Source organism: Rattus norvegicus, chromosome 7 (genome assembly GCF_021556685.1).
Source record: "Rattus norvegicus strain SHRSP/BbbUtx chromosome 7, alternate assembly SHRSP_T2T, whole genome shotgun sequence".
In the NCBI taxonomy this organism is placed as follows: Eukaryota; Metazoa; Chordata; class Mammalia; order Rodentia; family Muridae; genus Rattus; species Rattus norvegicus.
Genome location: NC_141540.1, coordinates 123,047,549 through 123,061,173, shown reverse-complemented (window position 1 = coordinate 123,061,173; position 13,625 = coordinate 123,047,549). Strand labels below are relative to the sequence as shown.

Sequence of the window (13,625 nt, the reverse complement as noted above, 5' to 3'; positions counted from 1 at the left end):
CCTTGACCCTGACCTGAGTTTGGTCCTCAGGACCCACACGGTGAAAGAACATCCTCTGACATCCACACACGGGCCGTAGCACACACACCGGCACGTAGACACTCACACATGTTAATAAATAAATAAGAAAAATCTGGAAGAACATAAACCTCTGTAATAAAATCTCCAGCCGTGGGAACTGGAGGGATGGCTTAGTGGTTAGGAATACTCATTGCTCCCGTAGGGTGTTAGGGTTTAAATCTCGCCCCAAGCCCGGACAGAACACCCCAAGACAACATGGTTCCACGTGTAGAAATTTACTGGGAGAAGAGTAGAAGAGAGGAAAGGCTGGCCACGGGCATGTGGGAGGAAAAGAGGGGGATGGGAGAAGGGACAGAGGTAAAGAGCAGAGAAGAACAAAGAGCAAAAAGAGGGAGAGGAGGGGGCAAGCAGCCCCCTTTACAGTCAGGCACAGCTGGCTGTTGCTAGGCAACTGTGGGGCGGAGCATACCTGGCTGTTCCCAGGTAGCTGTGGCGGTCCAGCTTAGACAGAATGCCAACATAGGGGACCTGAGTTCAGCTCTCAGCACACACAGTAGGCGGCTTACAAGTGCCTGTAACTCCAGAACTGGGAATCTGAAACCTTCTGGCCTCCTGGGCACCTGCCCTCGGGTGTACACACCTACACGCAGACAGGTACAACTCCACTTGAGAAGCTGGCTAGACCTGGAATTCTCCTCAGAGAAAGCCTGAATCCCAGGATATCCGGAGTAGAGGTCCCTGACACCAGAGGACTGTCTCAGAGTGACACGCGCAGCAGGGGCAGTGCGTGGCGTTGTCTCTGTCTCCTCACTACTGTCAGGCGTGCTGTGTGTCAGAGAAGATGTGAATTCTTTTACAGTGTTTATTCTCACGTGCAGAGGAGTCATACAGGAAGGATGATTTTCTTTACTTTTACTAGATGGAGACACAGCTCTAGACGTGACAATACTTGGCCCAGGTCACAGGACAGTGGTATGGGAATGAAGCCTGAACTAATGCCAAAGCTGATGAAATGGTTTGTGTAAACATGATCTGGGAAGGGGTTTTTCTCCCCACTGTTTCAAAGCCTTTTGTGCTTCAAACTGAAGCCGATCCCCCGACCCCGGGTTAGGTAGCTACCCACCCACAAGCCATACCCCAGAGCTTTTGGGATGTTTCTTGCTTTGTTGTTTTGTTTTATTCTTCTGGTTTTCCAAGATAGGGTTTCTCTGTCAAACTGTCCTGGTTGTCCCAGAACTCCCTTTCTAGACTAGGTTGGGCTTGAACCCACAGAGATCTAGCTGTCTCTGCCTTCAGGGTGCTGGAATTAAAGGCCTGTATCTCCACACCCACTGGTGGTGGTGGGGGGGATGTTCTTGAGGGAGGCGAATGGTGAGATGGGTTTTACCAGTAAACAGAACATCAGGGGAGGAATGAAGGAAAGCCATCAGTAAAGCCTGTACAAAGGTTACATCTGCACTATGTGGATAAAGGAGCACAGAGAGAGAAATTTCCTTTCCCAAAAAGGGTATGCCAGAATAAATTTCTTTTTGCAAAAAGAGGGTGTGCAGTATTCAAACATGCCTAACAAGTACTCTAGAATAGGAAGTTCACCTGATTTTTTTTTTTTTTCTCTAACAGCAGAAGGTAATTCTGTCTTTTCCCCACTGGCTGGGGTCAAACCTCAGTCTTCCAAAACCCTGTTCAAAGGAAATGAAAGAAAAGGGGAAGGGGTCCCAGCCTCAGTATATCAAGTTCTGGGAATGAGTGTGTGTGTGTGTGTGTGTGTGTGTGTGTGTGTGTGTGTGTGTGTCTGTCTGTCTGTCTGTCTGTCTGTCTGTCTGTGTGTGGTGCGGGGGGTGGGGGGAAACAGGACAGGAGGGGTTAGAAATTGTGTACACAAAAGCTTTACCAGGTCAGGAGATTAAAAGACTTACCTAAGGGATTGGGGATTTAGCTCAGTGGTAGAGCACTTGCCTAGCAAGTGCAAGGCCCTAGGTTCAGTCCCCAGCCGGGCGGGGGGGGGGGGGGGGGGGGGGAGGGGGGGGCGCGTTGGGGGGTGTTGGGGGGTGTTGGGGGGAGGGAGAACGACATGAAGACAACTTACCTAAGAGCTGGAGAACTGGCTAGGTCAATTAGAAGCACTTAGCATTCTTGGCACTCAGCACCTACAAGGAGGCTCACACTGTGGTTAACTCCAGGCCCAGAGGATCAGACACTTCCAGCCTGACTTAGGTGGGGTCCTGCATGCACTTAGTACACATACAAACACTCAGGCACAAACACTGGCACACACAATAACACAACAAAAAAGACTCGCGTGAAAGTTTACAAATTTGGAGGTTTATGGAATATTGGCTCCTGACAGGCTACCTTTGTTTTTTGTTTTTTGTTTTTTTTTTTTAAAGCAACAAACATTTCCCATGGTGGGTGAAGGATATCCAGGGATATTTTTCTCTTAACTTTTCTTCCTTTTTTTCTCACTTTCCTTCCCGCTCCCCCTTTTGTTGTTTGGTTTGGTTTTAAAAATAGTGTTGGGGCTGGGGATTTAGCTCAGTGGTAGAGCGCTTACCTAGGAAGCGCAAGGCCCTGGGTTCGGTCCCCAGCTCCGAAAAAAAGAACCAAAAAAAAAAAAAAAAAAAAACCAAAACAGTGTTATCCAGGACAGTCACAGCTACAAAGGGAAATTCTACAAAGGGAAAGGAAAACAAAACAAAACAAAACAAAACAAAACAAAACAAAACAAAACAAAACAAAACAAAACGGTATGTAGCCTTGGTTGGCCGAAACTCATTTTGTTGGCCAGTGCTATATCCTCCTTACAGCCTCTGCCTCAGAAGGGCAGGATCACAGGTGAGCCAGCGCGCCGGGCTCTCCGGGAGACTTCTTCAGGCTCAAGATGACAGGGAAATACCTTCGTCCTACTAACCTTGGGAACCAGGAGCAGTCGGGATCTGAGTCCCGCCCTCGCCCCCCCCACCCCACTGTAGGGCGCGCCCTGCGATCACCCGCCACCCGCTAGCCCGACACTCTCTTCCGGTTCAACCCCTTTTTCCCGCCGGTTCCTATATCGGTCGGGTACCAGGGCTCTGACCCCGCCCATGACCACGCCCCTCCACCCTAAGTGCCAGTAGTTTACTTTCGGTGGCTCAGGCCCCGCCCCTCATGGGAGGGCCGATAGCCACTGCTCCTCCCTGTGCCGCGCAGCTGGTCCCGCCCGGGCCCCGCCCGGCCTCTGTGGCACGCGACCCTGGCGGTGGCTGCGGCGATAGCGCTTCGTGCGCGGAGCTACAGCCATGGCAGCCGCTGTCGAGGGCGCCCGCAGGAAAGAGCGCATCCTCTGCCTGTTTGACGTGGACGGGACCCTCACGCCAGCTCGCCAGGTAAGGGCCGCGAGGATCGGAAGCTCCCGCCCAGGGTCACGCGGGCATAGGTGACCCAGCGTGAAGCCGTCACCGCCATGTCATCGTAGACACCCGCGCGACCCGGTCGGAAACGTAGAATGCAGTGGTACCGGCTCCTGTCACGGAGGAGATAGGACCCAGGCCTTCGGCCTTCCAGGCCCCAGGGCTCCCCGCGCGGGTTGGCATCCACGTTCCTGCCGAGAGCGCAGAGCCTGGACCCAGCCTCCCGGAGGAACGTATGTGGGAGTGAGGGAGAGCGGGTATCCCCGGCCCCAAGCTTGCACAGGCCCAGGCTGGGCTCTGGGTTGCCCCATTTTAGCCCTAGGATGCACAGCTGGTCAGTCCTTAAGCTAGCGTGAGAACGCGGTGTTCCAGGCAGAGTTCCGTGCGCTTCCAAGCCTACAGTCGCCCTCTGCTGAGGGCAAGAAAAATCTCTGAGTCTTTGCACTCTGACGTCTACAGGCCTAAAACTGGGTTTAGCTCCTTAAGCCTCTTAAGGATTCTTACCTTCCACCTCGGGTTGGAGGGAGAGAGGCCTGCTTATCTGACTGAGTTTTGGGTTTTGTTTGTTGGTGTCCTTTTGGCTCCACCCCTGTGGAAGTGAAAGGCCCCAGGGCTAGTGTGTTTACCATAGAATCACTGAGGCACAGTAAAAGTGGGAGTGTATTCTCCCATCTGCACTTTATGGTTCTTTGCTCATTCTCAGTTTTTCTCCCTTGGACTCATCCTGGGTCGTCCTCGCCCATCCTTTTCCCTTGTGGGGACCACCAGGATGACCTGACCAGAGCAGAAGCATGGGTGAACCTAAGTCTTAACTTCCTGATAGGCCTTCCCCTCTCCAGAAGGAATCAGGCACCTTTCTTTCCAGTCAGGAGAGATGGATCAGGAAGATGCAGGATTGGAGAGAGGGTGGTCCTGCCCAGGCATGCCTGACTCCTGGACTGCACTGATTTGGCAAGGTCTGAACCAAAACTGCCTGTCAATTTGTCTACTACTAAGCCCTTGGGGCTTGATGCTTTTCAAAGCTAATTTTTAATTATACATGCGTTCACAAGCACATTATTTTTTGTAAAGAATGAAAACTTTAAAAGCTGAAGACTATTATGACCTCACAAGTATCCCAGGCCCAGCCCCTACTCGAGAGGTCTTGTCTATGTAGTGTGGCTCCCTTTGATGATGCCTTTATCTGGATTGCGCTGCCCACCAGACACATTAGATGTTATTTTGTGAGGCTTTGTTACTGACTTGGCCTTATCCTGCTCATGGCTTCCTACGACTTGCCTTAGACCATACACAGCATGTTTTAAGAGCTCGCTTTATCTGTGCCCTGGCCTGGTAATATTTCCAAGGAAGTATGTGTCATTGGCTGATAAACACGGGAGTTGCTCTCAGTCAGTTTTTTGCTGTTATAAACCATACCCCAAGGAGCAGGGAGGTGGAAAAGCTAGTCCACAGGGTATGGACATTACACGTCTCAGCAGATGTTGCCAAATGCTTTTCAAACAGTTGCAGCACCTTATGTTTTTGTGGCTAGCCCTTGAGAGAACCCGTTTCCCCTCTACTGATGTCTCTGGCTAGGGTTTTCGATATCTAAATATATCAGAGTTTGGATTCTGACTCACTTGTTCCAATTTCCTTGGTGGAGAATCTTTTGACACTTTGGACTCATTATTTCATTAAATGGTACCTGTGATCCCTTTGGAGTGGCTCCTGGTGTGGCAGACATGTTAGAAAGGGGGAAGCAAAGAAAAGCAGAGCCCTTTGCTTAAGGCCTCTTCTTGCTGGGATGGATACACGAGCCAGAGCTAAGCAGGTGGAACTTCTGAGGTCTCCGCCTTGTGCAAGTGAAGAGTCTTTTACTTGAAAGGATTGCTACCGGAGACGTTTGTGGGTTCGGATATTTTTCAGATACTGGGCATACACATAGTGAGTTACCACGGCAGTAGAAGCCACGTGGAAACACAAAAAATGTTTGTGTTTTGAATATAAGTGACAAAACAGCCTAAGAGGTTTTGATGCAGACCTCCATATGTATATCGCATTAAACTAAGCTGTGTTCGTACTCCCAAGTCCTAGCATTACGGGCATGGTCTCCCATGCCCCCTACTCTTTTGTTTCTTTTACATAAGGCCTCTCACTGTGTAGCCCAGTGGGTGGCTTGCCTAGAACCTTACATGGCCTTGAACTCCCTGAGATCCTCCTGTCTGTCTCCCATGTGCTCGCATTAAAGGTATGGGCCACCATGCCTGACTTTCTTTCTGTGTTCCCACTATGTGTGCTCCTTCGTGTGATTTCTCTACCTGTCCTGGAACTTGTTCTGTAAACCAGGCTAGCCCTCCCAAGTGCTCAGATTAAAGATAAGTGCCAACTCAGCAGCTGTGGTATTTTTAAGACTGTTTTGTTTTGTTTTGTTTAAGATACACCAGAAGAGGGCATCAGATCTCACTACAGATGGTTGTGAGCCACCGTGTGGTTGCTGGGATTTGAACTCAAGACCTCTGGAAGTCGGTGCTCTTAACCACTGAGCCATCTCTCTAGCCCTTAAGACTGGTTTCAATAAGCCTTCTTTAAAAGTCACTATGTGGCCCGTGGCCAGAGATGACCTTGGATTCTTTTTCCTGTCCTTCCTGCCCCCACCATTTAGAGTGTTGGGATTCGTAGCATATGCCTTCACGTCCGACTATCGTGTTCTACATTGAAGACAGTTTATTGTAGAATTTTGTTCGTTTTATGTTTTACTTATCTTGTGTGCATGTGTCTATGAGCACATGCAAAAGCCTTATTGAGAGTGGGGAGGTCAGAGGACCTTCTCCGGGATTGCACTCAGGGTGATAAACTTCAAGGCAGTTTCCTCCACTCACCAAGCCCGCTCATTGAACCTGATGTGTGTTTTTTGTTTTGTTTGATGCCTTCTGTTTCAAGCCCAAGACCACATGTACTTTTAGCCACAGGTCCAGCCCAATTCTGTGCTATATTTTTAACGTATTTCTGGCTTTTTGCAACATATCACTTGAGGCCACCTGCGGAATTTTCCACCTTGGGCATTACAGTAGTGCTCAGATGGTTGTGGGTTTTGTATTTTTGGCTTTTTAACTAGGGGTGCTCAGATTTGGGTAGGAGGGCTGGCTGATTCTGAACAGTAAGTGGAGTAGAGGTCCCCCGACTATGTGATAACCAAAGTCCTTCTGTCCTTCCTGCCTCACCACAGAAAATTGATCCTGAGGTATCAGCCTTCCTGCAGAAGCTACGAAGCAGGGTGCAGATCGGCGTGGTGGGTGGATCTGACTACTCCAAGATCGCTGAGCAGCTGGGTGATGGGGATGAAGGTAGGCACGGGCAACATCTTTTCCAGTTGGGTTGGAGTGGGGTGGAGGGAGGTGGAGCTGGGAGATGCTTGGCTACCACTCCTGCTTCTGTGGGGCAGACGAGGTGACGAGGGAACAGCCAGAGCGCTCCATCCGGAACATTTACTGATGTGATAGTAGCTAGGCACTGTGCTAGGTTCTGGAGAAACAGCTAGAAACAGAGTGGGCAGCATCCCGCCATTAGACAGTGCGAGTTTTAATTTCTCCCAGCTGAGACGTGGCTTCTGTTTATTTGTTTGTTTGTTTTATTTATCTATTTTCTTTGTCTTTACTGACAGCGTGACTAACAGTGTCTGTGACTTGTTGAGAATGGCCATTGCCATTCTCTGTTCTTGCTTTAGGGGAGACATGATTATCTGCGTGCTTGTGCCTATATGTGGAGGTCAGAGGAAAGCTTGCCAGAGTCAGTCCTCTCCTTCCCCCACATGGGTCCCAGGAATCAAACTCATGTTTTCGTTCTTGGCGGCAAAGCACCTTTACCCACTGAGCCATCTCACCAGCCCTGCTTATCAGTGTTTGGAGACAGAGTCCCCTCTGGACCTTTGGTTGGCCTGGAACTCAGTATGTGGACTATGTTGACTTCGAATGGACAGTGCGTCTCCTGCCTCTGCCTTCTGAGTCCAGGCATGATTTCACCACACTCAGCTTTTGGTTTTGAGACAGAATTTCACGGTGCATTATACTATTGCCACACGCGCGCACGCACACACACACACACACACACACACACACACACACACACACACACACGTCATCCTCCTGCTGCAGCCTCTTGAGTCTTGACATTACATCCAATGCTTATCTTATTTTAGTGGTGAAAGTTGAACATTGAAGAAATCTGGAAACCCTGGGTTCCATCTCAGGGTCAGGAAGGGCCCCTCAATCTAGAAGCTTCCTTTAGTTTTCCCTTTCCTCCTCTCCTTATTTAGTCTCTGCAAGTCCTAACTAACTGTTTCCCTCTGTCCACACTCCCTTTCTACCACAGGCCGTAGCCCCAGGGAGATCACCTGCCACCCAGACATCCTGCAGGGCATCCTAACTGTGCTCCCTGAGCCTCTCTGACTCCCAACTGACTCTTGCAGCACCTAGAGCTGGAGAGAGAGTTTCCATGCCAGAGGGCTGTGGGAGCAGGGTGGAAATGACGCCCTCTTCTGGGCATTCCTGAGTAGTGGGGACCCCAGGGCTGGGGTATCTTTTTTTTTTTTTTTTTTAAGATTTATTCATTTATTATATGTAAGTAACACTGTAGCTGTCTTCAGACACACCAGAAGAGGGCATCGGATCTCTTTACAGATGGTTGTGAGCCACCATGTGGTTGCTGGGAATCGAACTCAGGACCTCTGGAAGAGCAGTCCGGGTGCTCTTAACCTCTGAGCCATCTCTCCAGCCCCGGGCTGGGGTATCTTAAGCAGAAGGTCCTACCTAAGAATGGTCTAAAGGAGTGACTGGCTAATGTGGGAGCAAACAAAGGTGAACAAGGGAAGGATGCCAGAAAAGCCGGTTTAGGGCGGAACAGATGGGCGCAGGTGGCCGAGCTTGCTCTGAGGTGACAGTGGGCCCTTGTCTCATACGCTTTCTTTTTCTCCTGGCTTCTCCATGGGCCCCAAGTCATTGAGAAGTTTGACTATGTGTTTGCTGAGAACGGGACAGTGCAGTATAAGCACGGACGGCTACTCTCCAAGCAGGTCAGTGTCCCCAGGCATTGGCTGGGACGCCCCACTTTTCCATGTTGGGGTCCTGCCATCTTATGTGTGCCACAGGTCGAGCCTTGTGTTCTTTACGACAGACGATCCAGAACCACCTGGGAGAGGAACTCCTACAGGACTTGATCAATTTCTGCCTCAGCTACATGGCCCTACTCAGACTGCCCAAGAAGCGGTGAGGCCACCCTGACCTGAGGCAGCAAGGGAAGAGAAGTGGGAGTTTTTATTTTTTATTTATTTTTTTTATGTTTTGCAACGAGAGTTGGAAGTTAGGTCCTTACCCATACTAGGCAAGTGTTCTACCTCTGAGCCATATCCCTACACCAGGACCCTGACTTGTGGATGAGTGGATTGAAGATGGGGTCTCTTTGTGTATCTTTCTGTCCTGGAACTTACCCTGTAGATCAGACTGGCCTTGAACTTAGAGATTTACTTGCCTCTGCCTCCAGATATATTAAGTACACTGTCGCTGTCTTCAGATACCAGAAGGGGCATCAGATCTCTTTACAAATGGTTGTGAGCCCCCATGTGGTTGCTGGGATTTGAACTCAGGACCTCTGGAAGAGCAGACAGTGCTCTTAACCTCTGAGCCATCTCTCCAGCCCCGGAGTGCTGGGATTAAAGGAGTGTGGCAGCACTGCCCAGCAGACAGGTGGATTCTTATACCGTGAGGTCTCGGGAGACTGAGGCTCTATAGAAGACAGGTTTTGAAGTCAGAGCTGTTCTCTGTGGCTTCTTGCTCTCTCACCCCGTTTCTCCGTCACCCCTAGTGGAACCTTCATTGAGTTCCGGAATGGCATGCTGAACATCTCGCCCATTGGCCGCAGCTGCACCCTGGAGGAGAGGATCGAGTTCTCGGAGCTGGACAAGGTGCCGTTCGCTGAGCCGCTGTAGCCCCTGTCACTTGGCCGCTCTGAGCTTTGCTCTCACGTCAGTAAAGTGGGTTTTGAGGAGGAGTTTTCAGTTCGAACTTGGACACCTACTGTGTGTCATCAGTCTCTGTCACTGCTGATCTGCTTTCCTGGTGATCAGTGCCACCAGCTCCTGGTAACCCAAGCTATGGCCACATTACTGTTACACATTGCTACTCACACCAGATCCACAACTGTAGGCTCCCATCTGCACGTCTACACGGGACGCCTTTTCTTCTCCAGGTTGCCCAAGTCCCTTCCTTTGCTGTCTGTCCCCTCTGCTTCCAGCATGCCTTTGAGAACCTTTTAAACACAGTCCTCCTGTGGATCCCCAGCGCTGGCTCGGCAGTGTCTCAGCCCCCTCTTAACAGCCACGAGTGAGGCATTTCTCTGATCTCCGCTCTCTCTCCAGTCTTCTGTCTACGAAGGTCACGCTTTCAGTCGCTCCCTAAACACCGAGTTCTCTTAAATGCTGGCTTTTGTTTCATCATGTTGGTACCCACACAGGTTGACCTTGAACTCAGCTTTCCCTCAGCTTTTTTTTTTTCTTTTTTTTTCTTTTTTCTTTTTTTCTTTTTTTTTCCTTTTTTTCAGAGCTGGGGACTGAACCCAGGGCCTTGCGGTTGCTAGGCAAGCGCTCTACCACTGAGCCAAATCCCCAACCCCTCCCTCAGCTTTTTGAATGCTGGAGTTACAAGTGGCTGCCGCCTTATCCACCTATCCAGCTTACCCAGCCCCTCCCTGACCATTGCCATGCATTTACCTCACCTTCCTGACCTTCACCCTTTCACGATTCCCTGTGTCCATCCTTGTTCTCACTCTGACTCAGCTGACTACTCTTCCTTACTTCCCAGTGTGGCTTCTGCTCATTCTACAGATGGTAGCCTCCCACTTCAGCCCTGGGCTCTCTGCCAGCAGCACACTACCCTAGACCAGGCTTGTCCGATTCTCTGCCCTGGCTGCTGTGTCAACTGTCAGTGGGAACCACTGAGTGTCCCACCACACTCAGCCCCACACCCCTTCTGTGTCCTCTGCAGAGACCCGTGGAACTAAGGATAGATCCCAGGGCCTAATGTATGCTAAGCAAGTGCCCTCTTACTGACCCACGCTGCCCACCCCAAGAAGCCTTTTCTTTTTGAAACAGTGTCTTCTTGGTGTGCAGCCCAGACTGGCCTCAGAGTCACTGTGTCACCTTGCCGGCCTCAAACTTGCGGCTTCCCGGTTGCTGCTTCTATAGGTGTGTCCCACTGTGCCTCCCTGCCACGGAATGCTTTTGAATGAACGTGCAGATGTATTCTCGCCCTATTGATGCGGAAGCCAAGGCTCAGAGAAGTGACATTGCAAAATGTAGCTTGATTTAGCTGGCTGCCTGCCCTGTGGTGTTTCCCTGAGAGTGGACTGGTCACGACCAGTCATGACAATGCCACTTGCACAGTGCACAGAGGCGGTAGACGCAGGGATGTGGGAGTTTCCCTGTTGTACTTAAGACTGCTCATTGGCAACCTCCCAGTCAGCTGGCCCCTTCCCATGTCCCCCAGGTTCCCAATCCCAGCTCTACGTCCTATTCACCCAGTGGGGTTGGAAATGCAGTTTTCCTGAGATGGAGGCCAGCCCAGAGCAGAGATAGGGAGGCTGGGATATGGCTGGTATCCCCAACCCTTGCCACGGCCCCAGTCCCTTCCTTGTCTCTGGTTCTTTCTCGCCCTTCTGGGATTGAGATGCATGAGTTCCTATGAACTGTGACCCTGTACAGCCCAGGTAGCATGTGTGTGCTTAAATTTCCTTCAGACGCCTGGGACAGGTGGGACGCCTCCTTAGATGAGGACCCTGTCTTGTTTCAGCTCAGGGACATCATGCTGGACATGTTAGGGCTGGGCTTGGCACAATCACCAGTCTACCTGTTAAAGGGGGGAAGGGCAGCCCCTCCCAACCCTGGGCTCTAACCTGTATTTCCTCTGAGTGCGGGCACCCACAGTGCTATCCCTGAGGTACACCCACCTCCTAGGAAGGCAAAATCAAGGCCAGCAGTGAGCTCACATCTCTCAGCTCTGGTTTTTCCTTGAAGGAGAAGCAGGCAGTGGCCACCAATTACTTCTCTGATCATTTAGTTTGGGCAATGAGCTCAGAGAGATCAGGTAACTTGCCTAGAGCCACAGTGTTAAGCAATATCACCACCAGGCCAAGAACCCAGTTAGCCTGTAGGTTTATCTCAGCATGGGTCCTGCCTGACCTGACTCCCATGCTCTCCCACCTTCTTTTGCCTCCAAAACCCACTGACAGGGGTCATTGGTTTCTGGATCTAAGCCTCAGCACTGCTGCTAAGGCAAGGTGACCTTCCGTTTCCTTCCCCATCTGTAAAGTTGGGTCCATGTTCACCCAGAAGACCAGGGAGCTGAGGGGGTTATAGGCCTGGTGTACAGAAGGCCCTCTGATCCAGTGCCCTTCCCTCTCCAGAAAGAGAAGATCCGGGAGAAGTTCGTGGCAGCCTTGAAGACAGAGTTTGCTGGCAAGGGGCTAAGGTTCTCCCGAGGTAATGCCTTCCCTGCAGTGCGTAAGCGGGAACACTTGTTTATCTGTGGCAGTATTATCTGCCTTGTTCGATGACCCCCTGATGTTGAATTGTCCCCACCCTTCCTGAGTCCTGTCCACTTGCCTAGGAAGTTGAAGCTCTGCAGGTCTCTGCAGCCGACTCACCTCGCTTTTGTGACCAGCTGCTCCCCTGAGGCTCCTGGGGCGTCTGGTACCCAGGTGCCATCTTCACTTGTTCCCCAGAGAAGGACAGATGCTGTGGTCACTTAGAGCCTACAGTGTGTCACCTGCTGCTCACAGCCCTGTTTCGTCCCACTGTGGCTTGTGTCCCCCGCTATCTGTCATCGTGGGTCTCCCTGGCCATGTCTACCTTGGCTTGCTTTTGTCTGTTTCCCACCTGCGTGAGACAGTACAGGGCCCAGGTCAGCCCTTGGTGGCTCTTGGGGTTGTATAATGAACAGAGTGCCTTAGAGATGTGTGTGGTACCACGTGTCTGTAGTTCCAGTACTCAAGAGTGGACAGGTAGGGGGAGGAAAAACAGGATTTCAGGGCTATCCTTGGCTACATTGGAAGTCCAAAGACAAACTGGATACAGGAAACCCTGTCTCAAGAACAGTGGTTTCCCCAGGTTAGCCCTGAGAGCCTTCCTGCTGCAAGTCTTGTCTGTCCCTCTCATGGCCTTGTCATAACCCCCACCTTCCACAGGAGGTATGATAAGCTTCGATGTCTTCCCTGAGGGCTGGGATAAGCGCTACTGCCTGGACAGTCTGGATGAAGACAGCTTCGACATCATCCACTTCTTTGGAAATGAGACCAGTCCTGTGAGTGTGGCCCTGCCCAGTTCCCCTCAACCCAATACCTGAGGCCCAGGCCAGGACACATGGCAACAGTTCAGAAGATTGGGGCTCAGACAAGGCTAGACCCTTACAACCTGCCATACAGGACAGGTCTGATGAGCCTAGACTCCTGGCAGTTCTAAGGAGGGGGCGTCTATAGAAACCCGTATGGGAAGGGTGGCTCTTGGGCCCCAGTCCTGGGCACTTCCTGCCTTGTAGGCATCACCTAAGACCATGTCTTCTCTGTTCTTCTGAGTGCAGGGTGGGAATGACTTTGAGATCTATGCGGACCCCCGGACAGTCGGCCACAGCGTGGTCTCCCCTCAGGACACTGTACAACGATGCCGAGAGCTTTTCTTCCCAGAGACAGCGCATGAGGCATGACGGTGCCCACAGCTGAGCATTGGACCTTCAAAGAGCTCTGACCAGGCCTGAAGACAGAACCATGGGATGCCACGGTTCCCCTCCCACTGGCCCAACGCCTAGCATCCTGAGGGGCACTGCAGGTCACCTACACAGGACCAGGTCTGTGGGAACCGTCCCCAGCCAGGTGGCTCCTGACGAGACGCATCCCTGCACTCTACCCTGATGGCCCTGGCCTCTGACGCTGCTGGTTTTGGGGACAGAATAGGTTTTACCACAGGGTGGCATGGGACTTATACTCTGGAGCCTGCTAGCCACAGACTGATAAGGGGTGCATTGGCAAGGAAGGGGCATTACTCAAAGGACTTCGTCATAGACATTAAAGTTCACAAGACAAGGTGTGTGTTAATTGTCTCAAGATAGGACAGTTCTGGTCACATGCTCCTAAGGCCAAGCTTTGAGGCTTGCCCCGGGAGGTCTTTGATCCACTGAACCCCCAAACTTGGCCGATATG

The 13,625-nt window shown here is 51.3% G+C and overlaps 1 protein-coding gene across 3 annotated transcripts; it reads left to right on the top strand.

Annotated features, from left to right (window-relative positions):
- Positions 1–3,237: 3,237 nt before the first annotated feature.
- Positions 3,238–13,508, top strand: Pmm1 (phosphomannomutase 1). Of its 3 annotated transcripts, XR_015623931.1 has the most exons (9): positions 3,238–3,383; positions 6,613–6,730; positions 8,378–8,454; positions 8,556–8,647; positions 9,243–9,402; positions 10,528–10,620; positions 11,838–11,913; positions 12,618–12,733; positions 13,010–13,508. XR_015623931.1 is itself a non-coding variant. In NM_001008323.1 (8 exon segments), coding segments are annotated over 8 exon segments (789 nt in total). In that variant the 5' UTR covers positions 3,264–3,296; the 3' UTR covers positions 13,133–13,508.
- Positions 13,509–13,625: the final 117 nt, after the last annotated feature.